Below are 24,473 nucleotides of genomic sequence, written 5' to 3' on the forward strand. Positions count from 1 at the left end.
CACAAACAATCCACCCCCTGTCTCTCTGGAACAGAGGTGCTGATGTGGTCTCCACATGCCTTACCTCCCCAGTTACCTCTTCTGCATGGGGCCCTTCCAGCCCCACCCCTCACTCCAGCGTTTGAGTCTCCTCCTCAGGGACAGCCTTGCCTGGCCTCCCTTCTAGGAGCTGGCCAGCCAGCTTGCGTCTCCTCTTATGGGGCAGTCCTGCTTCCTGACCCTGGTACCCAGTAACGCCTCCACTGGCTCCCACAGCGCTGACTGCTAGACGCAGGTGCCCTGGGCCTGTGCCCCAGGGCGCCGTGGGGAGGTTCTAACCTAGCAGGTGTGTGGGTAGGGAGGGCTAGCTCAGCTAGTGCAGACTCTGTCTCTCCCCATGTGGTGGGAGCTATTGATCTTGCTGGAACGCGGGTGGTGAAGAGCCCAAAGGGTCCAGCCAAGCCCCCCTGCTCCCCACTCATTCCCAAAGCTGCTGGCTGTGTGCTCCAGGCATGTGGAATCCGTGGAGGGGAGTGGGCCAGCTGGCGGCTGCCTCTTCAGCTTCCCGGTCTGTGACTGGACCAAACTGACTCTTCCCCCCGAGTCACTGCAGCACTGAGTCCCGCTGTTGGGAGGACAGGCCTTTGGAAAGCTGGTGGGTCTGTTGTCCGTCGGATCGGGCTGGGGTCGTTTGGGAGCAAGGCCCGCCCATCATTCCATGGGCGGCACCAAACTTCCTGCCCTGCTCTGTGCTATGCCTGGTGCAGCTGCACTGTGGGAGCAGCATTGGTGTAGGGCTGCCCCTGCCTCTCACCCTGCTCAGGACATGTCTGAAACCCTGCTGCCCTGGGTTCAAATGCTGCTCTGCCAACGACATCCTGGGTAACCGTGAGCTAGTCCCTTAGAGCCCCAGTGTGTAACTGGAGGTAATTCTCCCCTCCTCCCGTGGGAGGAAGAAGTGGCTGGTTGTGAGGAGGGCTGTGTAACAGAGGTGGGTAGGGGAGAGCTGGAGTCAATCGCTCTAGTATAGGCAAAGCCAGTAAATGCGGAGCCAGGGCCCATGTGGCGCGAGGCAGAGGCACAGCCTGGTCATGATGGTTCCGCACTGAAAGCAGAAGTGAGGGTGTGACCGTGGCTGTGGTGAGCGTGGTTCTTGCTGAAGGTTAAAGGGGGACATGCTCATTCCACACGGACTGGGACTGTAGCTGCTGGCTCTGCGTGGTGACCGAATTGCCTCCCTTCTGCCTGAGCTTGTGTAGTACAAGGGCTAAATCAGATCTAGGCTAAACTCAGATTGTGCTGGTTTGAGGTTTCCAGTATCCGCTACAGCTCAGTGCTATTAGGGTGACACAGGCACTAGCATTTCGAGTGTCACTACCGCACTGTATCGCTTGTAGGAAGCAGTGTACAGTAATACTTGTTGGGGGAAGGCTGCGTTACAGGCTGTGGTGCGCTGTCACTTTCCTGATGTGCATTAAAAATCTCCCCCAGGGTATCTGAATTGAATCGAGTTTTTCATGACATGCTGCTTGTTCCCAGCCTGCTGGGCTCCATCTTACCTGAGTTGGTGGAGGAGCACACAGCTGTTAAAGGATGGTGCAGGCCCGTGGCAAGGAGCCCATGTGAAAGGCCTATCTCCCTTCCATTGCAGGTGCCATCCAAGTTGCATGTGGATTGCTCCTATGGGCGCAGCACAGGCCGTTCCTGGATGCAGGATCTAACTCAATTTCTTGCCTCTCTGTGCAGTGGGTTGGTGCCAGTTCTTTAGCTTCCCGGGCTCAGGGCTTGTGCCGCACTGAGGGATGGTATCTGTAGTGCTGGCTGGTCTCATTTGGATGGGGGCTGGTCTGGGAGGAAGAGGGCTATGGCTTTGCTTTACACCCAGTAAAAGTCTTAATACCGGTGGAGAGAGTAAAACCGCTGCCAAGTTCATGAGCTCTCAAGTCCATCCTGTCCCAAGCGCATCCCTCTGAACCAGGGCTGATCTGCCATCGGATCCCCAGGCCTGAGCCCAGATATTGCTCTGTAGGACAGTCTGGGGCTGGTGGGAGGTAGATCTCTGGCAGACCTGGACCCTGGCTTTGAAGCATCCCCTTGGCAGTACTTGAAGCTGTTAAAAGGGGGTTGGGGCGATGTCTGGTAGCTGGCTTTGACTCCAACCCAGGCTCTCGAAATCCATCCCCCAAACTCAGGGAGCAGAGGCAGTGCAGAAAATGACTGGTAGGAATTGTAGAGGACCTGGAAGGCTGCCTGAGCTGCCGAGGTCAGGATCTGGCCAGTGGCTCCCTGTGAGTAACACCCAGCTCGGATAGACATGCATGCGCTAACTTGGATCCAGCTAGTGCGCTAAAACCAGCAGTGTGACCACAGTGGTATGGGTGATGGCTCAGACTAACCACCCAAGTCCAGTCCCTATTGGATGGTTAGCCTGGGCCACCATGGTCACACCACTGGTTGTAGAACACAGGCACAATCTTCCTCTACCTGAGCTGGGAATTGCATCTCCCTGCTGCAGTGTAGATGCACCCTAAGAAACTGGTGCTGCCAGTTGTCACCGGCTGCCAGTCCAGAGTCTGTTAGTGCAGCACCCTGCCGTATTTTGTTCTTCAGAGCTCTGAAGTTAACGCTCCTGCCCAGCAGAGCAGGGCAAGGGCTGCTGCCTGTTTCTGTGTGCAGAGTGGCCCACATGCTTCAGGGTTCTGGAGTAGCTTGATGGCGCCTGTATCTTGTTCTTTCTACTGCTTCTGGCTCAGGAACCAGACCCTGACTTACATTGCTGCTGTTAAAGGTTTAGTACTTGGGGCCTAATCAGGCCTGGGCCCCCATTGTGTTAGCTGCTGTATAAATCTGTCCAGACGCAGTGCCTGCCCTGCTTAGCTTACAGTCTGACTAGTGGCAGCTGTTGCCTTCCCCTTAGGCCATCGCTGGCCAGTGTCTGACTGGCAGAGACGTGGGAAGCTGGCTGGGAGTGGGTCAGGAAGGGTGGAAGGAGAGGAATAGGCATTCCAGAATGGCGTCATTGCTGGTGCGGTGGAGGTGGGGGGTTGGCAAGATGCAAGGCTAGGTAGAGAAGGGGCACCTGGGAGGGTTCTTGAAGGTGGGGCCAAGGCGCTGGCATCTGCGGTGGTGAAATGATGGGAGCTGGTGTAGGTAGCAGAGCAGCAGGCCGGGAAGAGGAACCTGCACGCACACTGGAAGGACAAGGTGGAGCGCCAGGGACCAGGACAGAACAGCCTGGATTGTAGGAATGCAGCAAGGTGTGGTGATGCTGGGCTGCAAGGAGAGGGCCGGGGGAGTCTAAGCTGAGCCCCGGGTTAGAGGTCTGTGTCGTGAGCATGCAGAGTAGGAGGGTTGTATGTGAGGGGGATTCTCAGCAAGCACTTGTCCAACCCCATTGTCCTAGGGAGCCTGGGCGGGTTAGAGCCGTGCTCCAGGCGGCAGGGAGCAGCGCAGGGGGATGGGGCGCATGGAGCAGGTGCTCTTGGAGATGAAATCCTCTGGAAGGGCTGCAAGCTCCCAGTTCCACTTGCTGTGAGTGGAGCGATGCTAAATCCTGATTTGGTGGCTTTGCCCCGTGTGACATGTTCTCTTCTCTTTCCCCCGTCCCCTAGGCTGGAGGAGGTGCCGCTGGAGGTGCTGAGGCAGAGGGAGTCCAAATGGCTGGATATGCTCAATAACTGGGACAAATGGATGGCCAAGAAGCACAAGAAGGTAAGTGTACCTGAGAGCTCTAGTGCTCTTCTCCCAGCTGTCCTGTAACCCTGGCTCTGGCAGTTCTCACTTCGGGGTGTTGGGACCCAGAGGGTCTGTGTAAATGCCCCCGGGGTTGGGGGTTTCCTTCCTTGGTGTGAGTTCCCTCTGCCTAACCCTCTCCCGACACCTCAGCTGTGCTCATCCAAGCAGGGTGCTCAGAGGTGTGAGCAGAGGACTGATTGTGAGCTGACTCATCCTGGGAGCTGGGTAGGGAGTTTTTCTCCCAGGCCTCTCTCATTCAGGGAGAGAACAGTGGGGTTGGGTGGTGCCCTCTCTGCCTTTCTGGGAGCTGTTTGGCTTTAGCTGCCGAAGTGTCACTGTATTGGAGCAGCTAGTGGTGGGGCAGCTTGGCCTTAGCAGAGCCTCCTTTTCCCCCACTGGGGGGTGTCCTAATGTGAAGGGGAGAGGAGCCTGGCCCACTTTGTTCCCATCTCCCCTGGGTCTTCAAAGGCAGCGCTCCATGTTCAGACATCAGCTCTGGGGAGCCAAGCATTGGGGGGGGGGGGGGGGGGGGAAGGGGAGCGCACTTAAAGGTTAAAAACAAAATTCCTTCCCAGTCTAACACTTGACTTAACCCTGAATGTTTGAAATCCACGTTTCCTCACCGATGCTGCTTGCTCCACTGTGTGGTCTGCTCGGACAATGGAAATATGCTAGTCAGTTTCACTTATGGCTTTGTTCCCTACGCCTGTGCTGAAGTGTTTGCATTGCAAGTACAGAGTAACGGGAACGCAAACGATGTTTTCATTGACATCTTTAATTTCATTGGCATCATGGGAATCTCAAACTCTGAGCTTTTGTCTGTAACTTTTCCTTTTTGGACCTGAATGGACGTGGCTAAGGGCTTGGCGACAGTATAGCCACTCGCTGGCTGAACCCCTCTCGGAGGAGCCATTTCCTCTTGTGCCAGAGTCTGCTTTGTCATCCTTGGGAGGGGATCAAACTTTTTAAAAATGAAAAACAGACCTGCAGAGCTCAGTGCAGTGTCTTAGCTAGGCCTGTGTCCATAGTGCTGCAGTGCCCAAAAGCTCAGTGACAATTGGAGCCCTACTGAGCAGCGCCCGGCTCAAACGTGGACTGGCGCTCTGCCCTGAACTTAGATTCCTACATCATCTCTATCTAGGTCAGTGAGGTTTCCCATAGATTGCTAATCTGCATCCATCCCTGTCACTGGGATCTAAGAGATGGGCCCTGCTGTTACTCGTGGGCTGTACAAGGGCAAACAATGTTGTCTTGGTCTCCTTTTGCCCCTTGGCAGCACAGCTCTGTCTGGAGTGGAGCCCACCTGGCTCCTACTTGTTTCTCTGTTACCGACCCTAATAAAACCAGATGCAGTTGAGGATGCTTCTGGCAGCATCTTTCCTAACTCTTGTGCTGTTCCTCTGAGCAGAGCAATCACTCATTCTACTGCTTGAGTCAAGTCCACAGAGCTCCCAGGAGAAGGCAGGTGAGCAGGCCAGGCGAGCTCCCAGGCAATCGAACTGCTTGCGCTAAGGCCTCTTGCTAGTAACGCAGGCTCCAGCCCTGCGGTGGTGCCCCACCTGCATGCTTGCAAGCCTGAGACTTCCTCCTTGTAGCTAGGACTGATCCCTGTGCAGATCTCTGCAGCACTGTGCCCAGGGTCTGACTGAAAGCGCTGAGCAGCCTTCCAGTGCTGCACTTGGGGCCGAATGTCTAGGGCTAGCTGTCAGGAGCAGAAGAGTCCCAGCATGCTTCCAGGCTGGGAGTGGTTCTTTGGCGGCACCACAGCTGTCCAGTCTGTGCAATGCGGTTCTGGGGTAACTCCCTTCATGCAGACCTCCCTACCCTGAAGCATCAAGACTGAACAGCTCTTATTATCTTTAGCTGCCGATGTCAATGGTCCCTTATCCTGGCCTGGTGAAATCCAACTGTGCGCATGCTATGCTGTGCATGCCTTGGGCTTCAGCGTTCCTTTTTAGTGTCACCTCATTCTCACCTCGTGGGACTGGTTAAAGGGAAACGTGATCACACGCTGCACATGTGCATCCGTGGTAAGGGTCCCCTCAAACCTCCCCAGACTAACCGATCGGCCTGGGCATTGTACATGAGCACTGCCTTCCTGTGCACTCTTCCAGGGTAGGACAGCCTGAAATGGACAAGTCCTACTGGAGAGTGAGTCCCATTGCTTTAGTCCAAAGCCTGCCCTCCCTTCTCATCCCATTTGGAGAAAACAGGCTGCTTAGTCTCTACACCATTCCCAAGCACCGAACTCTCCAAATCCTCTCTTCGATTTTGGGGTTGGGCAAGGGCAGTCGCACAGGCAGGTCTGAACTGAGCTCCCATTCCTTGCTTCTGCCTGACCCGTCCATTCCACTGTTCCTCTGTACAGAGCAATCCAGGGAAGGGGAACTTCTAATGCTAGTGCTGTGAGATGATTGAATGGAGCCAGAGCATGAAGCCAACAGCCAGGCTCAGCATTTCTGGCTCTGCTGCAGCCCAGCGGAGTCACGTGTCTCCATGGAGCAAGCACTTGTCCAGATCCCATTGCAAGGGCTGGTAGATGATTGATAAGCCCAGGGTCTCTGCTGGGGAGGGCTCACTGGGCTTAGGCAGAAGCCAGTTCCCATCTGCAGTGCCCCAGAACATGACACTTCCCCTCAAGCCGACCAGAGGCTCTGGCCTGCGTTCCATGAATAACAGAGGGCTGCCAGCACCTCTTGCTGAACGTCAGTGGCAGGGCTAAGGCTGGGGGGAGCGAGTCTGTTCCTGGGGTGGGGGCTCCCTGTAAAATCTCAGCACTGGGGCCCCTCACTGCTCTGCTTCTGGTTTTGCAGCCTTCTGTCAGGTGTGCGTAGAATTCGGGGGGGGGTGGGGAGTGCGAATCATTGTCACCAAGACTTCCCTGCTGCCCATGGTGTTAACCAGGATTCTCTGTCTCCTGGCATGCCGAGACTTCCTCCTGGGCCTGTTCCCGCCCAGCCCTTCTCAGGTGCTCTGGAGAATCTGCTCAGCAGCACACCCCAGCCGCCTGGACCCCTCACTTCTGCTTCTCCCTGCTCTTCCTTCCCGGTGGGCCCTCCAGACACACAGCTTTGGCACGTTGCTCCGGCTTCACCTTCTCCCTGCTGTCCATCGCTTCCTACCTTGTCAGACTTTGCCCACCAGGCATTTGATCCAGAGCCCCTTCCTGTCTCACTGCCCCCAGAAAGGATCAGGCCGGGTGACCCGGGGAGAGGTTCTCGTTCTGCAGATACCGCTTGAACACTAGAGTTAAGGTAACAAGTGAAACTGGCAAGACTTAATCAGTGGGGATCCTGAAAAGGGAAGTTGGGCTGTTCCCAAGGGCAGGTGCAGAGAAGGGGCTCCACTGGCAGGGACAGGGTGGGAAGGAGAAGGGATTGCTCAGCGGACCTCAGCGCCAGGCAGGGGGTGATTCTGAACTGGCTCCTGGTCTGAATGGGGAAGACGCGGGGCCGCAAGTGGGGAAGGAGACAGCTCTGTGCGGAAGAGGGTGGCTGGCAGAGCTATGCACAGGCTGGAGTGGAGAGCTGGGACTCAGAGATCCTCACTGTGGGGGGCAGTGGGCTGAGGTTAGAGGAGGTGAAAGGCTAGCTTTCAGCTGGCAGCACTGTTGAGGGATGGCGCGAGCAGGCAGCGCTGGTGCTGGGAGACGTGGGAAGACAGTGCAGAGTTAGTGGCTGCCCACCAGTGTAGTGCCCAGTGTGGTATGGAAACAGCAGGACTCTGGACGTTACTTGTGCTTAAAATCCTGCCTGCCAAAACCAGTTCAGCCCTCGAGCCTGAGGCACAGTATCTGTGAAGCCTGGGATGCTGCAGCTCTGGCCTCGGCTCTTCCCATCCCTGGCACAAAGGGCTGCGGTGAATGAGCATCCAGGTGAGCTTTCGTGGCCTAAAAATCTCAGGCATCTTGGCTGGGCTGCCATCCCCTCATGGCTGGGTTCAGCTCCCAGATTTGCGTCCTCATGCAAGCCCTGCAGCGCAGGGAACCTGGGCCTTGTTCCCACTGTCCCTGTGTGCAGCCTTGTGCATGGGAGAGGGGAGTGGAGCTTGGCGGTGACTGTACAGCTGCACAGGCACTGCCGAGCCGAGTAGAAGCCAGTGCACGGGTAATCCCTCAGCCTCTAGCTGTCTGTGCAGGGCCTGGCCCGGGTGCCACTTATCCAGTGGGATAGCTGACCTGAAGGTGTTCTTGCTCCCAGCTCTGCTTCCTCCTTGCCTGAGAAACCAGTGGGATGGGGACTGTGGCTTTAAAAGAAGCCGTCAGCGTTTCAGAGATGCCTGCTGCTCTGGGCGCTGTGCCTAGTGCTTCCTGTTAGTGTGAAGGCCTACGCTGCCCAGGGCCTTGCTCTGCTGGGGAGTTGTTTGTTCAGGCTGATTGTGTTGGAAGCTGCCCTGGCCCGTAGACCAGGAAGTCCTGTGTTTCCAGGAACACGGTTCTCACCTGGGGTGGGGGCTAGCACATGCAGTTACTGCCCATTGTTGAGGAGTCTCCGCCATGCTGCCTTAAGCCAAAGCAGCTTCTGCTAGGCTAGATGTGACTGGTCAGTAGCTCAGTGGCAAAACAGAATGGCGGGTGCTGGGTGGACAGATCACTGCAGTTCTTAGAGCGAGAGCAAACAAGCCCAGTTCCAGCTCGTTCTGGTGACAATCTGCCTCCTGAGCTTTCCTGACAGATCCCAAAATTTTATTTAAAAAAAATTTTTATGGGGGGGAGGGGGAGGGATAGCTCAGTGGTTTGAGCATTGGCCTGCTAAACCCAGGGTTGTGAGTTCAATCCTTGAGGGGGCCATTTAGGGAACTGGGGTAAAAATCTGTCTGGGGATTGGCCCTGCTTTGAGCAGGGGGTTGGACTAGATGACCTCCTGAGGTCCCTTCCAACCCTGAGATTCTGTGATTCTATGACAGCTGACCAGAGCTTCGCCCATCAGGGAGTAGAAGCAGAGCCTATGGGGATGCAGCTGGAGCACAGCCAGCTGAGGATTGCAGGACTGTGCTTTCCTCTTGTCTGGGGTCTGGGCAGCCTGCTGGATAATGTCCCATATCAGAACTCTCCAAGGGGTCAGTGGTCAACTTCTGTGCCTCAGTTTCCCTATTTATACTGACTTGCCCAAGGTGTCACAAGTCAATGGCAGAGCAGGGTCTAGAACCCTGTATGGGATGAGAGGTTTCTGATTATATAGAGGGGTCACTGGGTTTGGATTCTTGCTCTCACATAGCTGACTGCACCCCTCCAGTCTCCCCAGTACCAGTGGGGCTGTGGGTGGGGCTGCGATTCCAGCATTAGCTGCCTTTCCCCCTATTGGACATGTCCCCCTGCCTGGTCAGTGGCGCATTGGGGTCTTTGGTAGAGGAGGTGTCTGCTGGGCTGATCAGCACAGCCTCAAACAGCTGGACTCCTGACGGAAGCAGCTGCTACAAAGTGACTGGGCCATGCTGAGAGGTGCCCCTAAATCTACCCTCTGCCCCCGGCTGGGCCATAGCCCGGGGTTGCGCTCCCCCTACCGCCACCCCCGTCTCCTCCTAATCTCGCTGTTGTGTACAGAGAAGCTGTTTCTAGCATCATTAAGTGTCAAGATCTGAGTGGCAGCTCAGGGTTTTGGGGAGTAAGTCCTGGCTGGGAGCAGTGGGTGCTTCTAGGGCACTGGAGAGGCTGACAGGTCGGCTTTGGTAGCCCTAGTGGCAGATGTGTGGCAGGTTCCCGGCCAGACCCTGTACTGTGGGAGGGCTGCGTAAGGAAACCTCAGGGCGTCTTCCTGCGTTGCCAGAGCTGCCTCCATGTGGCAGGGCGACTGGAGCAGCCCCACTGCGATCCACTTCCTTGATCCGAAGGGACCCCTGGGACCCTATGACCTAACACATGCCGAGAACTGCCCTGAATGAATTCCTGTCTGACCTGGAGTGGCTGTTGGAGATGCTTCCGACGCCGGTTTAAAAACTGCCCACGATAGAGAATCCACCATGCCCGTTGGTGGATCGTTGCAGTGGTTAGTTACTCTCGCTGTTAAAGAATTGTGCCTTATTTTCCCGTCTGAATTTGTCTAGCTTCAGCTTCCAGCCATTGGATCGTGTTATCCCTTCCTCTGCTAGCCTGCGGAGCGCACTGACAATATCTGTTCCCCATGTAGGGACTTAGACTGATCACGTCACCCCTTGCCCTTCTCTAAGCTAAACACAGAGCTCCTGGGATCTGTTGCTCTAAGGTGTTTTCTAACACTGCAATCATTCTTGGGCTCTAAATTCATCTGGCTGAATAGCTCATTGGGCAGTGGTCTCTGCCTCAGCCTGTTTCCTGGCAGCCAGAGAGCTCTACTGATTCTCCCCTTTGTGGGGAGGCAGGCAGCTGCCTCGTGATTTGGACTTTGGTCCCAACTGAACACGTGCATCCAAAAACTATTGCAGGTTGTGGACGTTTGACACAGTTGGCAGCTGCGGGGGCTGCTGCTACCCCTCAGGCCTGGCCCGGCCTGTGGGTAGCAGGGGGTGTTGCAGCTGGTTAGATTGGAATGCGCTGGCATGGGAAGGTATCTGTCACTGCTCTTGCCTGGCTCCAGCCACTGCCATTATACTGCAGCCTTGACTTAGCCAAAGGATGTTCTGATGGAAGCGCTCCCTTGTTCCTCTTGCACAGAGCTACTGAGAGTTGTCTGGCTCCTACAAGATGGTCCAGCTCAGCAGAGTCTTTTTTGATACACCATGCCCAGTTAACCTGTGGAATTCACTGCCACAAGATGTGGCCAAGAGCTGCTTAGATTCAGACACTTATTGGGGCAAGTGTCCAATCCTTATCTACTATTGCAGTACACAGGGTCAGAGAGAGAAACCCTCATTCCAACTACTAATTGATGGAGGTTGGGAACAAACTTCCTGGGGAGACAGGTTATTCCTGAACTACCAGCTGGTGGGTTTTTGCACCTGCATCTGAAGTAGCTGGAGCTGTCTGCTGTGAGACAGGGTATTGGCCTAGATGGGTCTCAAGTCTGATGTGCTGTGGCAATTCCTAGGCTCCTAAGAAAGGGTCACTGGGGCCCTCCACTTCCTGGCTGCGAAGGTCGGCATTGTGGTGGGAAGCCAGCTCGCACTGCTGTCAGTGGGGGAGTGGGGCTGATCATTTGAGCTCACTCAAACACTATGTTGGTTTGGATGCACCAAAGCTATAGTAGAGTCAAGCTTCCCCTCCCCTAATGGGGGAGACGCCTCCTGCAACACTGCTGCCTCTCCTCCCTGGAGTGTGCCACCTCGTGCCCAGCAGCCTAGCCCTGGCTCAGCACCAGGGCTGCAAGGAGGAAGCAGCTTCCATATGTCTGGCTGCCTTCCACTCTTCCTCTGTGTGCAGGCACTCAGCTGTTCTCTGTCATTGCAGAGCTTGTATGAAGGCTGCGAGGATCAGTGCGCCCCAGGAGCCGGGAAGGGCTCTGTTTTGTTTCATAATACAAATCCCCAGCCTAGTCTGTGTTGTGGCTGAGTCCTGGGGAGGGCTGATCCTGGTATATACCCTGCTTTGTCTTGCTGCTGACGTGGACTATGAAACTGCAACCATCCCCAGCTCCGGCTGCTGTCTCTGAACCTTTAAACTTTCCCCTGTGCTGCCCAGAGGCAGCCGCCCCTCCCCGGAGCTGCAGGGAGCAGTTGAGGTTGAGGAGTTAGCAGGGCTGGCTCCAGGCACCCAAGCACATGCTTGGGGCGGCACCTGGTAAGGGGCGGCGGGGGGAGCGCGGTGCGGCATTCCGCAGGGGTGGGCGCTCCGGTGGCGCGGCGCTCGGCGGGGGGGGCGGGCTCCGGCGCTCGGCGGCGCTCTGAGGGGGGGTGGCTCCGGCGGTGCTCGGCGGGCTCCGGCGGCGCTCGGGGGTGGGGGGAGACAGCCAGCTCGGGGGCTCCGGCGCTCGGCAGGGGGGCGGGTTCTGGCGGCGCTCGGCAGGGGAGCGGGTTCTGGCGGCGCTCGGCAGGGGGGCGGGTTCTGGCAGCACTCGGCGGGGGGTTCTGGCAGCGCTCGGCTGGGGGGGTGGGCGGCGCTCGGCTGGGGGGGGGGCAGCAAAAAAGCTAGAGCCGGCTCTGGGAGTTAGCATATTTGCATGGTTCCCTTGAAATCATTAAGGAAGCCCTGGTGGCTCCATTCTACCGGTGAATGGCCTAATTGAATTCCTGGGGTTTCCTGTTAGTTTTGCTCAGGGAGCAGGGAAGTGGCTCGTTATCCGCCCTGACACTTCCCCCCCATGGACGCTTCCAAAATGCAGATTCCAGATCCCCACCTCCTGGACTAAGAGGGCTCGAGCAGCTCTTTGGCCACAGCTCAGCTGGCTGCAAAAACAAAACTGCAACACAATCTTGTTCCTCTGGTTCCTGGCGTGAAATGGCAGCTCCCTCGGATTACCTGGGCTTGCAGCAGCCAGGTCCCTCTCCCAAAGCTGAGGCCGCATTCAGGAGCAGGGCTGGGGGGACAGAAGAGCCACCAAAGCAGTTGCAAGCCCTCAACCCCTGCAGGCAGCCTGGCATCTCTGCTGGCACCCTGGGGCTGCCGCCCCCAAGATCCCAGCATGGAGCTGGGCTGATCATTCGCACAATGTGAGGGTTCCTAATGTGAACTGGTTCCTGGTGCTGCAGGAATTTTCCTCTGAGCTTCCCGAGCAACTCGAAGCCTTGACTGCAGCTGCCCCAAGCTGTGAGTTTGATCCCCAGTCTGAGTGTTGGTGCAGGAGGGCGGGAGTGCTCTGGTTCTCAGTGTGCCTGAGGGTCACCCCATAGCGTGCTCCGAGCTGTACAGTGCCAGTGTTGGCAAGATGCCATAGTGCCGGCCAGCATTGTGTCTGCATGCTCGTCCCATTGCCTCTGTCAGGTGCTAGCCCAGCCTGGCCAGAACTTGGAGCTGGATGTAAACCCAAGCCTGTGGTGCTTCCCACAGAGCTGGGGAGCCAGCCTCGGCCTCTGCGCCAAATTGCCTTCTGCTGCTTTCCAGTCGCCCTGCAGTGTGCCTCACTCGCTGTCCTGCAGTGCTCTGTTCAATCAGCTGCTGTCTCTCGCCCATTAGTGGCTGCTCTTTGGGTGAAGCAAGTCTGTGAGCATCTAGCTAGTGAATCACTCTGGGGTGCCAGTTGCTGGATGCATGTTAGATTGCTGCTCTCCTATCTGTGGCTAGCCCCCACGTTCATATCTGCCCCGCTGGGTTTCAGTGCCTGTCCCCCTTTGCCTTTCAGATCCGGCTGCGCTGCCAGAAGGGAATCCCGCCCTCCCTGCGGGGCCGGGCCTGGCAGTACCTCTCAGGGGGCAAGGTCAAGCTGGAACAGAACACTGGCAGGTTTGATGTAAGCAGTTCTCGTTTTCTCCTCTTCCTGTATGATCTGCAGCTTCCCAGAGGTTAGCTGGTGCTGACTGCAAAATGAGCCCAAAGGATGTGCCCATGTGGGACGCTGCTGACATCTAGGAAGGCCACCCGAACTGGGATGACCTGCCCGTTGCCTGCAGCACCAGGTCATAGCAGCTCTCGCTTCCACATTGCCCTTCGCACCACTGGGACTGGATCGCTGCTCGCCCAGCTACTGCTGTGCAGGGCTGAAAAGCTGCATTGATCTCCTGTTTTAAACCCCTGGTGGCCGTGATCCTGTATCCGGCAGACACTAACCCCACCAGATGCAGTGTGAGCGTCCCATCTTGTATCGGTGCAGCGGTCGGTTCCCCCTTCCCTGCTAATGCTCTCTGGTAAGAATGCAGAATGCACATGCCTGATCTCACCGAGGTGAATGGCTCTGTGGCAGCTCCATAGTTCAGTATTAAATGTTGGGTATAGACACGTGTGGCTACAGTCGAGGCAGGTACCGAGGCTAGTGCCGGTATAGCAGTAGCAATGGGGTAGACGCTGTAGAATAGTGTCTGTTTCCGATCAGGTGGCCGACTGCCCCTCCTGTCCCAGAGCTTTCTGCACTCCCCCCCACATGGCCCGAAACACAAAGGGGCAATCCCAAAATCAGGGCTTGGTAGTGCTAGTGTCTTGTGGCCATCGCCCCAATCCCACCCCATTGCCCCAGCCATCATGTCCTACAGGCACCTCCAGCAACTGCTGCCCTGGCATCAGTAAAGCTAGGGGTTGCTTAGCATGTGCAGCTGGACACAAGGAGAGCCAGCGCAAACTAGATCTATTTTTAGTACCGTCGCCCATAGCAGCCCCAGTTGTGGCCCAGGACTGTGCCAGGTGCTGTACAGACACCGCTCCGAGGGGCCCTGCCTCAAAGAACTCAGTGCGACTAGCCACCCACAAGTGCTCCCCGGCACTCCCTCTATGCAGTGAATGTTGCTCGGGAGAAGGGGCTAACTGGCAAACAAGCCCCACCACTTCGAAGAAGAGGTGGGGGAGGGGGATTTTTGGTCTCCCCTCCGCTCTTTGCTGGGAACTGCTGAAGCAAACCTGAAAGCCAGGGCTCTTCTTCCCCCCACTTCCCCATAATGCCAGCTGCCCTCCTGCTGGGCTGTGCTAATCCCTGGGTATGGATCACTTAACCCTGATCAGCCGGTGATAAACACATTCCAGGGGGATTAGCACAAGAAATTGAATTGAATGGAGTGAAACAAAGAGGTCAGAGCTGCTCTAAATGGAATCCACACTGCAGCTGTGTCTGCTACAGAGATTACCTATTGGGGAGCAACTGAACACGTTCAGCTGCCAGTCTGTGCTGGGTGACTCTTGTAGTGTGGACAGGTGGGTGCTACTGTAGAAGATGAGACTGATCCCTCTAGGTCAGGGCTGAGGTCCACATTTCAGGCTGGGGGGCAGGAGGAGGCCCTTGCTGTGTGCTGTACTTGGGCCGAGGCTAGCTAGGACTTCATCCTCCACTCCCTCTCACCATCTCAGAAGAGCAAGTGCTGGGTCTAGGTGTAGCTGTGGCTCCTGTGGCCACCTGCTTTGACAGGACAGGTGAGCTCCAGCCAGCCTTACGGAGAGGCCTTCTGTCAAGTTTCCTGCTGCTGGCCTCCAATTCACCAGATTGGTGGCTCTGTTGGGGAAGCCCTCACCCGTCACTAGGGAGTGGCAGCTGATCTGATGACAAGGGGAGAAGTATGGCAGCAGTGGGGATGCTGGTAGTGCGGTTCCGGGGGCTGACAAGAGCAGAGGAACTCCCAAGTGGAGCGGATGCAACCTGAGCTGGCTGTCCCAGTCTGGCCACGCAGGGCAGTTCTTGTTTATGGCTCACCTGCTTGGAGCCATTCCCACAGCCCTCGGAGTCACAGCCCTTGACTTGCCAGGGCTTGCGTGTGGGACATGGCCTGAAGGCAGAGCTGACACCACAGCTGGGAGTGAGAAATGCCAAACCTCACCTCCTCATGGATTCAGGTTTCCATAGCCGCCATCTGACTCAGACTCTGTCACCCACCCGTAGGGGCTGCAGGGAAGGGACCCAGGTGTCTGAGGTGTGGGAGAGTGAATGTGGATCTGAAACCTTGTCCCATCCCAGCTGATAAGGGCTAGGGGGAGTCCCTTGGATTGTGCAGCTGGAATCTCTTCTCTCGTGGCTCCCCGCGCAGGTGCAGGGCAAGGCACTTGGGGTTCTTGTCCTCTGACCCTGTTTTGGGATGATCTAGGGAGACAGAAGCTGCTTCACCATAAGTTGGAGCTCATTCAGGCCATGCTGTGAGCAATGACTGCAGGGCGCCAGGAGCCTCTCCCTACTGAGGTTGCACTCGAAGTTTCAGAACAGGCGGCCACCAAATAATGTGGTATTGCTGGCTGGGGCTGAGATGAGCCATTGACCGTAGGTCCTGGTGCATGCACAGGCTGCCCCGGTTCATACTGCCGCTGGCGGGTCATAGCTGCACTAAGATTAGGGCTGGCAGAATTGAGTTTTTAACATTGTCTGATTTTGGTGGATATCAGTGTTTGGTTTTGAGCCTCTTTTTCAATGTTTGTTGATTTTTAAATTTCACAGTTGCAGGGAATTATGGGAGCATTTGACAGTTATTTAGTGACAGGCACTGAGATTCAGAAAGTTAAATTTTATAAACGGTTAAAACACACATTGTATATTTTGACATGTGATGTTGACAAAGTTATTACCCTTGATCAAGAGATCACACCTGTTTGCACTATTCATTTGTAACAAGCCTCATTCAAAAGTCAAAAACGCTGGGTTTTTACTTTGGTTTCAAACAGTGTTTTTTTTACTTGCCTAGCTGTAAATTTTATCATCCATGGAAATGTTTTTCGTCGGCTTCATCCTTCCAAGCCGAACTAAGGCCTTGCTGAGAGGTGAACGTGATGTTTGAGGCCAGTGTGTGGTGAGCTCCCCCAGCATACTGTGGTTACTCATGTGCTCTCTCCTTCCTAGGAGCTGGATCTCTCGGCGGGGGACCCCAAGTGGCTGGATGTGATTGAGCGGGATCTCCACAGGCAGTTCCCATTCCATGAAATGTTTGTGTCTCGGGGAGGACACGGGTAAGAGCTCCCACTCTCTGCCATGTGACTTGGTTGTTTGCAGCATCCATAGGGCCTGGTAGCTGAGGCTCTGGGCTGAGCCAGGTTACCTGCAGATCAGCTCAGTAGAGTCTTGTTTACTCCCTTCTCCAATGTCGCATCTGCCTCTAGCAGCCAGCCCACCCTGGTACTCAGACCCAGCAGTAATGGACATGGGCTGAGAGTTTAGGTGGGCCGGCTCCCTCTGTTGCTCATCACCTGTTGCTGGCTGTCTAGCTCCATGTTGGCACTCAGTCTTTGTGCAGGTTGCACTAGAGCCCCTTGACAGGCCTGGGGAAGGGTCTTGCAAGAGGGACGCTATGGGGTGGGAGGATGTGGACACGTGATCAAACACCAGAGGGAGGGGGAGCTGGCTATTCACACGAAGCATGGAGTGAAAGGGAGATGTGTATGTAGCAATGGGAGAGGCCTCTCCGGGTTACCTGGTAACCAGGTATGTCCTGAGCTGTGTCCCTCTGTGCGGATAGCTGCAGGCCTGGGCACGTCGGCCAATAGAGCGTGACTGAGTAGCTGGCTGAGTCATCTCCCATGCTGTGAGTGCTGCACGCGCCAGCCCAGGTCTCCATCACACCAGTGCCAGGCTCCCAGTGCAAGGCAGATTCTCCCTCTCCCATCTGGAGAGGCGCCGGAGTCAGCTGCTGAGTCAGCATCTCCAGCCAGATCAGTGAGGGTGGGAGGCGGAGGCTGGTTGTAAGCCCCTTGATGAAACATGACTAACCTTGTTGAAGGGCTCCAGGTCTGAGAGGATGACGGGGCTAACAGCCTTGCATGCACCCAGTGAGAATAAGACACCAGAGCTCCCTGGGGAGTGTTGCTGATGAGATCAGAGCCTCAGTCTGGTTATCTGCATTGCAGTAGTGCTTGCATGGCCCTGTTGTGTGTGTGCGTAAGAGCCCCGTCCAAAGAGTTTAATCTTGGTGGGGAAATGTCAGGCCCCGGTGAGGTGACCGCCGTAACCAGCTGCCTGTCTGGGGCAGGACGTTACAGGTGTCAGGGCTTGGGCAGGTTCTGAGAAGAGTGGTGGAGCAGAACCCAGTGCAGAGCCTCGTTGGGCTGCGATCTGCTGTGCCTGGAAGGCTCCGTGCCACAGCCAACTCAAACTGCATTGGCCTGTGTCCTGCCCTCCTGGTACAGGAACCATGCTGAGATGGGCTGGAGTCATCTGGCTGGGCGAACTCAGGCCCTCAGCAGCATGGAACTGGTAGACTAGTGCCTGGTGTCCGACTGAATGAAAAGTGATTTTGTACTGAGGTCGGCGTCTACTTGATTTGCTGCTGTGGACTGGGAGGTGTCCCCTTGCAGGGCCCCAACCAGTGTTTGCCTCTAGCTCCTGGGACTCTAGTGGTGAGGTTCTAAGTAGATCTCTGTGTTCCCGGTACTGTGTGACTGCCCACCTATAGGTGCTGGGGCATGGTGTCCTTCTGGGGCTCGAGAGCCTAAAGGTGGGAGATCAGACACCACCCTCATGTGCCTCCTGTCCATGTCCCTGCTCCCTGTTGCTCAGTGGGTGCTGTTTCTCTGCAGGCAGCAAGACTTGTTCCGGGTGCTGAAGGCCTACACGCTGTACCGGCCGGAGGAGGGCTACTGCCAGGCCCAGGCTCCCGTCGCAGCAGTGCTGCTCATGCATATGCCTGTGGAGGTACTGACTGCACAACACCTCGGACAGGACCATTGGGGCCAGGGGAGGGCTCTGACACAGACACACCCCCCACCCACCCACCTCTGGCCCAGATCATGGCCCATCCCCCTGCCTTGTTGGTACCGGTTCCACCTGGATTGGCCCTTGCACTGGGAAGAGCCCAGTTAGTTCCCTGGAGGTGGTCGAGGAGGCTGGGGGTGGAGCAGCTGTGAGAGAGTGAGGAGAGGTCCCTGCTTTCTTTCTGTCCCACGGATGATTTGCTCCTGCTTGCAGTGATCTCGGATCCCGGGGAGGGCATCTTCTAGCACAACAGAATCATAGAATATCAGGGTTGGAAGGGACCTCAAGAGGTCATCTAGTCCAACCCCCTGCTCAAAGCAGAACCAATTCCCAACTAAATCATCCCAGCCAGGGCTTTGTCAAGCCGGACCTTAAAAACCTCCAAGGAAGGAGACTCCACCACATCCATAGGTAACGCATTCCAGTGTTTCACCACCCTCCTAGTGAAATAATGTTTCCTAATATCCAAGGTGGACCTCCCCCACTGCAACTTGAGATCATTGCTCCTTGTTCTGTCAACAGAGCTGGCCCTCCTTGCGTGCTCCCTGCACAGATTGTCCCGAGGGCTGGTTTGGCTGGTGTCCGGTGTAATGGCTCCAGCGGGATCTGACCCGTGCTAAGGAGAGGGAATCTCTAGTCCTCTCGGGAGACTCCCAGTCCTCCAGTTAGGTGGCTGGGAAGGGACCGAGGACTCGGCTGTGTTTGGAGACTGCAGGGCTGACACCCCCCAAGGAGGAGAGGCAGGGCAAGGGGCCGTGGCAGCAAACCCCAGCGAGTGGGGCCTTTCCTGGGGTGTGCTGGTTGTGCCTAGAAGTAGGAGTTGCAGGGGAAAGGAGCTCTCGTAATGGGGGGTTACCCTCATTTTCAGCCCAAGGGGTGGAGTAGCTTCCTAGGGGGTTCGCCAGGGACTGCAGGACCCTGTGCCGGCAGGGGATGGGCTGTTGGGTCTCCCCAACTTTTGATTGTGGTGGAGGAGCTGCTGTTGCTGCCTTGTCTCAATTCTCAGCGGGTGGAAACCCAAACATGTCTGGCCCCTGCAGACAACCTTGCTCGCATGTGGATTGGCCTGCAGCCAGCCAGCCAGGGGCACCAGCGAGCAGCGGTTATCTCACTGGGTGCTGGCTGTAGAGCCTCTCCTCTCCCCAGTAATGTGTGCCAGGGCTGGCTGGTGCCTGCTCAGGCTGAGCTAAGGAGGCAGCGTGTAGGGCGTGTTCCTTTCTCCGCAGAAAGGACCCCCCCCATTCCTCCTGCTTGTTAAGCGGGCGGCCTGGGCAGTGCTCATTCAGACGGGCAGACAGACAGCCAACTGCCCCTTGCACTGGGCTGCCGCACCCCCCCCCCCCAAAGGTATCGGAAGTGCTGTGTGCTCCAGGCCCTGGAGGGTATGGAGTCAGCCTAGGGAAACACTAAAGCAGGCATCCCACTGGCATTGGTTCTGGCTTATGCTCTGCCACATCTTCCCCCCTCCTGAGAATGCCAGGGACTTTGTCTGCCCTCCGGGGGATGGGGCTTCCCTGCACCCGAGACATCGTAACTGCCAGAGCTGCCTGCTGTGGGGATTCCCGCCCCCACTCTGGGTTATGGCAGTGTGGCATAATGGCTAATGTGCTGGCCTGGGACTCAGACCTGGGTTCTGTGCCCAGCTCTGCTGCTGGGTGACCTTGAGCAAGACCTTTCACCACTCTGTGCCTGTTTCCCCATCTGTAGAATGGGGATAGTGAGCCTGACCTCCGTGAGGCGCTGGGGATCGGCTGGTAATGAGCGCTAGCAGAGAGCTGGGATTAATAAACTCCTCCTGGAGCGCAGCCACGTTTGTGTCTGGGCTGCACAGCACGGGGCACGGTCTCGAACTTCCTGGGGCTCTGTCCCCTGAGCCCTTCCCATCTCAGACATGGGTCCCCGCCACCAGCATTGACCAGCCTGGCTTTCCGGTGTGCTCAACCTGGGCTCCCACTGATGGGTAGGAGCTGGGTGCCCAGCCCTCTGAAAATCAGGAATGAGGTGCCTCTGGGCAGGCCTGGGAAAGGGATGGTGAGGGCCCAGGGGGAAGCTTGCTGCATGGCCGCAGGGAAGGGGGCAGGCCCTTTGGGCGCAGGCTGGCCCTGTTTTTAGGCACAGCAGTACCGCTACACAGAAGCAGGGTGCCCATAGGGCTGCGTTTCCCCTTGCTGGGCCCCGTGGCTTGGGAGGAGCAGCACTGGCAAGTGGGGGGGCCTGGGGCTGCACTGACAGCAGTGAGCGCATGGAGGGCATCTCCAGCAGGGCTGCAGCACATGCCACCCTGTCCTGCACTGACGGCCTGTTCCCTCCTGCAGCAAGCCTTCTGGTGCCTGGTGCAGATCTGCGAGAAGTACCTCCCCGGCTACTACAGCGAGAAGCTGGTGAGTGAGGGTGGGCGGGAGGGAGAGGTCCCTCTGACACCTCTGAGCCTTCCCCCCAGAAAGCAGCTGGTAGCTGCCTGGGTCAGTAGTAGGAGGACAATTGGCTTCCTCTGCCTGCGATAGTCACCAGGGGCTGCAGGTGGACACCTCTACCAGAGCAGATCCCGGAGAGGGTCGAGTGTGGAGGCTCTGTAGCAAAGGGCCTGTTGGGCCACCTGCTCCAGAGGGAGGGTAGCCACAGGGTTAGGCTCTGGGCTGGGAGATGGGGGTTCAGTCCCCAGCTCTGCGGGACTGTGTTGCTGGGTCCTGGGGATGCTGCTTCCTTGGCCCTGCCTCGCTGGCTGGGTGCAGAGGCTGTTCTGCCCCTGGCCCAATGGGTTCCTGGGCGCCTCGGGTGCTTCTGAGCTATGTGTCGGGTTAGTCCAGAAAGGGCCTGTCCTGGATAGATCAGAGAGGCAGGTGGATGCTCCAGCCTTCCAAAAGCAGCTCTGTGGCTAGGCCGGGAGCAGCTGCTCCATGCCCATCACAGGGATGTCTAGAGCACCCATGGGGAGCTGCTTTGGGTTTCTTTTGTCCAGCCTGGGGCAGTGACTGCTCATGCCGGGGGGGGGGGGGGGGGGGGGGGGAGAGAGAGAGAGAGAGGGGGGAGCCGAGTGCCGTGAGCTGACCCTGTGCTTGCAGTAGCTGTGTAGTCGCAGCAGAGTGTGAATCCCGCTCACATATTGAGATCTTTATCTGACACAGCAAAAGGCTCTGTTCACAGGCTCCATTTCTCCCCCTCCCCAAACAGAAGTCCTGCCAGTCCCCTCCCACCGCACATGGCCCTGGGCACCCCACTTAGACTGCATTGCCACTGTGGGCGGGGCCACTGGCTTGCACCAGACTCTTAGCAAGGACTGGCTCGTCCTCTGGAGGACAAACCCCTTCTCTTCCTCTCTTCCTTCCCCCCCCCCCCCCATTCTGCAGTATCTGCTCCCACTAGGAGGGCAGCGTGTTCCCATAATGCATCGGGAGTGGGTCACTCCGAGGAAGGGAGGGGGGAGTTGCAGGGGGACTGGGGTTTCCCAGTGTGTTTCTGCACTGGTAGGACGTGCCTCTGGCTTGGCAGCCCTAGAGACTGAGCTCCAGCAGCCATGCAGAGTGGACTAGGAAGGACGACCATGAACTGGGACTCTGTGGCTCTGGGTCCAATTTCTGGCTCTGCCAGACGCCTGCCGACCTTAGCAAGTTGCTCACCCCCTGCCTCTGTTCCCTCCTGTACAATGGGGGTGATGCTGACCCAGCTGCGGGGCGCATGTGAACCTGGACCAGTGGTTCTCAAACGTCTTGGCAGCCCATTTCACACAGCAAGCCTCTGAGTGCGTCCGCCCCCCCTTCTAAATTAAAAACTCATTTTTATATTTAACACTATTTTACATGCTAAACTTATAACCTTGTTGTTTAAACTGAATTTACCTTTTCTCACCACTTTTAAATCAAGACTAAAATACATTTTTATTGAATTGTTATAAGCAAAAAATTATTTTGTAACTAGTTACTGTTTTAATACTGGAGGGACGCAAAGAAACTTTGTTAGTATCACTTTTCCCAGCAGACTTAGCGCCCCATTGCCACCCTTACTTCTGTGCTGCTGCTGGTGGCACGCTGCCTTCACAGCTGTTCACACCTTCCTCTTGGCACATGGGGTCAGCCCCAAATACCCAGCCTCTGCCTCAGCAGCCTGTCAGGATCCCAGCTGGAGAGGATGATAAATGGAAAGCCCTGTAACTTGGAGCATAGTAGCACCACCGTAGCCAGCCGGGAGTTGGTGCAGTTGGCCCTGCCTCTCCCGTTGGGTTGTTGCTGGTAGACGGCAGCTGTTTGGCTGTTTCTTGGTGACTATAAGTGTGTGGATGGCGGGTGGGCACTGTTTGGGGAAATGAAGTGCCCAAGGTCACAGCAAGGCAGGAGCAGAAACTACCTTGCTCCTTGCAATCCAGTGCTCTATCAGCCCTCCCCAGCAGCGCCTCTCCCCTCTCGTAATCTGCTGCTCTCCCTGCAGGAGGCCATCCAGCTGGATGGGGAGATCCTCTTCTCACTGCTGCACAGATTCGCACCCATGGCTTACAAGCACTTGAGCAAGCAAAAGATCGACCCCATCCTGTACATGACTGAGTGGTTCATGTGCGCCTTCTCCAGGACCCTGCCGTGGAGCTCCGTGCTGCGTGTCTGGGACATGTTCTTCTGTGAAGGTAGCACATGGGTCCCCGGCTGCTCTGTGCTCAGACTGGGACCTAGCTTGGGGACATCTGGGGGACTTGCCAGCCTGGCCCCCAGTTCAGCTGTCTGCACCGAGGGGAGCCATGTTCTCATGGCCCCGACGTAGAATTCTAACCCATGGGGCCTGGTTCTATTCCTGCCTCTGCCACTGGCTGCCTCTCTGCCTCAGTTTCCCCATCTGTAACCAAGTACTCCGAGATCTTTGGCTACAGAAGTGGAAATGATCAAACCAACACACCTGCTCAGCTTGCCTGTGCTGGCAGGTAACAGTGCAGTGGGAGCTGCTTTCTGTCAGGTTCAGCTGGGCTACAGCAGCTCTTTGGTCTCGCTCCTGGAAGGACAGGAGCCTCTGTGCGTCTCAGGAACAAACTGGATTGGCCGTTTAACGTGGGGATACAGATCACTAGTGCTGGGCGTCTCCCTGTGCTGAACAGGGCCAGGGCAAGAGCAGAATCCTATGTACTCCATCTACCAGCATCCCAGGCCCTTCCTGTCCCCATGACACTGAGGATCTTTGTTCCAAAGGGCTGGGCTCTCGCCTTCCCTGTGCTGCTTCCCCCATCATCCTGAGCAGAGGGGTCCCTCCTCGGGGTCCCTGGAGCTGGTACTGTGGCCTGGCTGAGCTGTCTTGGGAACTCATCCCTGCTGGGGTTGGCTCATCGGTGGGGCTGCTTGGGAGCTCCGGCTTGTTCTGGCCACATCCCCCAGCCCTGGTGCTCACGGGCAGCTGTGGAGAGCCGTCTCTCTGGAGGCAGTGGCCCCGAGTCTGGCCGCTGGGTAAGAGATGCAGGGCCCCTCACCCTCAAAGGGCTCCCCAGGGAGGATAGGGTCTGACATTCACTGTGGCTAGGGTCTGACTGGACTCAATCCTTGGGTAAAAGGTTGGGGTTGCATGGCCTCCCTCAAGTGTCTGCACTGGGCAGTGATGTAGGGTGACCAGGCGTCCCGATTTTATCGGGGCTGTCCCGATATTTCCTTGTTTGTTCCACGTCCCGACCAACGTTAGGTCGGGACACTGGACAAACAAGCAAATACTCCGGAGCCCGGAAGTGCTCGTTTTCCCCCCCCCCCGACTCCGTCCCCTCCTTTCCCGAATCCCCGCCTCTTCCCCAGGCTCACCATTCCTCCTCCCTCCGCAAGTGCTGGAGGGAGGCCCGGGAGACGCAGGGGGAGCGCGGGGCCAGGGTGAGTGAGAGTCTGGCCTGGCCCCGAGCGCAGGCAGGACTCAGTTGGGTGGTAGGGAGAGTATGGGGGCGGCCCGCGGGGCCAGGCGCTGGCTGTTCTCCCCCCAGACAGCAGGATTCGGGAGCAGCCGCTGCTGCAGCTTCCACTGCCGCGGGGGGAGGAAGCGACCGTGGCGCTCGGCGGCTGCGGCTCTGGCGCCCGGGCCCGAACCCCCTGGGCTTGGGCCTGTTGCGGGGACCCAGCAGCGCGCATGCTGCGCGCGCCCAGCCCCTGGCCAGTCGCGTCTGGGTGCAATCCCGCAGTGGCCCCAGGGCGGAGGCATCGGCAGCCCAGCCCCATTCATTCCCCTGCGGGACCCGAGTGGGACGAGGGGGGCTGGAGCCTGCTGCCCCCACTCCGGGGCCGCCGTGGGATAGCACCAGCTGGGCAGCAGCACAGACGCAACTGGCCAGGGGCTGGGCGCAGTGTGCGCACTGCTGGGTCCCCGCAACAGACCAGAGCCCGGGGGGCCAAGCGCCATGGCCACTTCCTCCGGCAGTGGGAGCTGCATCAGCGGCTGCTCCCAAGTCCCGCTGTCCAGGGCAGGAGAACAGCCACCGCCTGGCCCTGCGGGCCACCTCCCTACTCTCCCTACCGCCCGACTGAGTCCTGCTTGCGCTCGAGGCCAGGCCGGACTCTCACTCACCCTGGCCGCGCGCTCCCCCTGCGTCTCCCGGGCCTCCCTCCAGCACTTGTGGAGGAAGGGTGTGTTTTTTTTTTTTTTTTTTTTCTCTGCCATCTT

The 24,473-nt window shown here is 57.3% G+C and overlaps 1 protein-coding gene across 2 annotated transcripts in view; it reads left to right on the top strand.

The window, feature by feature from the left end:
• The window catches only part of LOC101938039 (TBC1 domain family member 10A), a 51,496-nt gene that overhangs the window by 21,714 nt on the left and 5,309 nt on the right, over positions 1-24,473 (top strand). The window contains exons 2-7 of one of the 2 annotated variants that reach the window (XM_065568411.1): positions 3,591-3,690; positions 12,903-13,010; positions 16,023-16,129; positions 17,693-17,807; positions 20,183-20,248; positions 22,290-22,479. In XM_065568411.1, coding sequence (XP_065424483.1) covers positions 3,591-3,690; positions 12,903-13,010; positions 16,023-16,129; positions 17,693-17,807; positions 20,183-20,248; positions 22,290-22,479 — 686 coding nt within the window. The remainder of the gene's footprint in view (positions 1-3,590; positions 3,691-12,902; positions 13,011-16,022; positions 16,130-17,692; positions 17,808-20,182; positions 20,249-22,289; positions 22,480-24,473) is intronic. The other variant, XM_065568410.1, reaches the window with a different exon arrangement.

This window comes from Chrysemys picta, chromosome 15 (assembly GCF_011386835.1).
Source record: "Chrysemys picta bellii isolate R12L10 chromosome 15, ASM1138683v2, whole genome shotgun sequence".
Classification (NCBI taxonomy): Eukaryota; Metazoa; Chordata; order Testudines; family Emydidae; genus Chrysemys; species Chrysemys picta.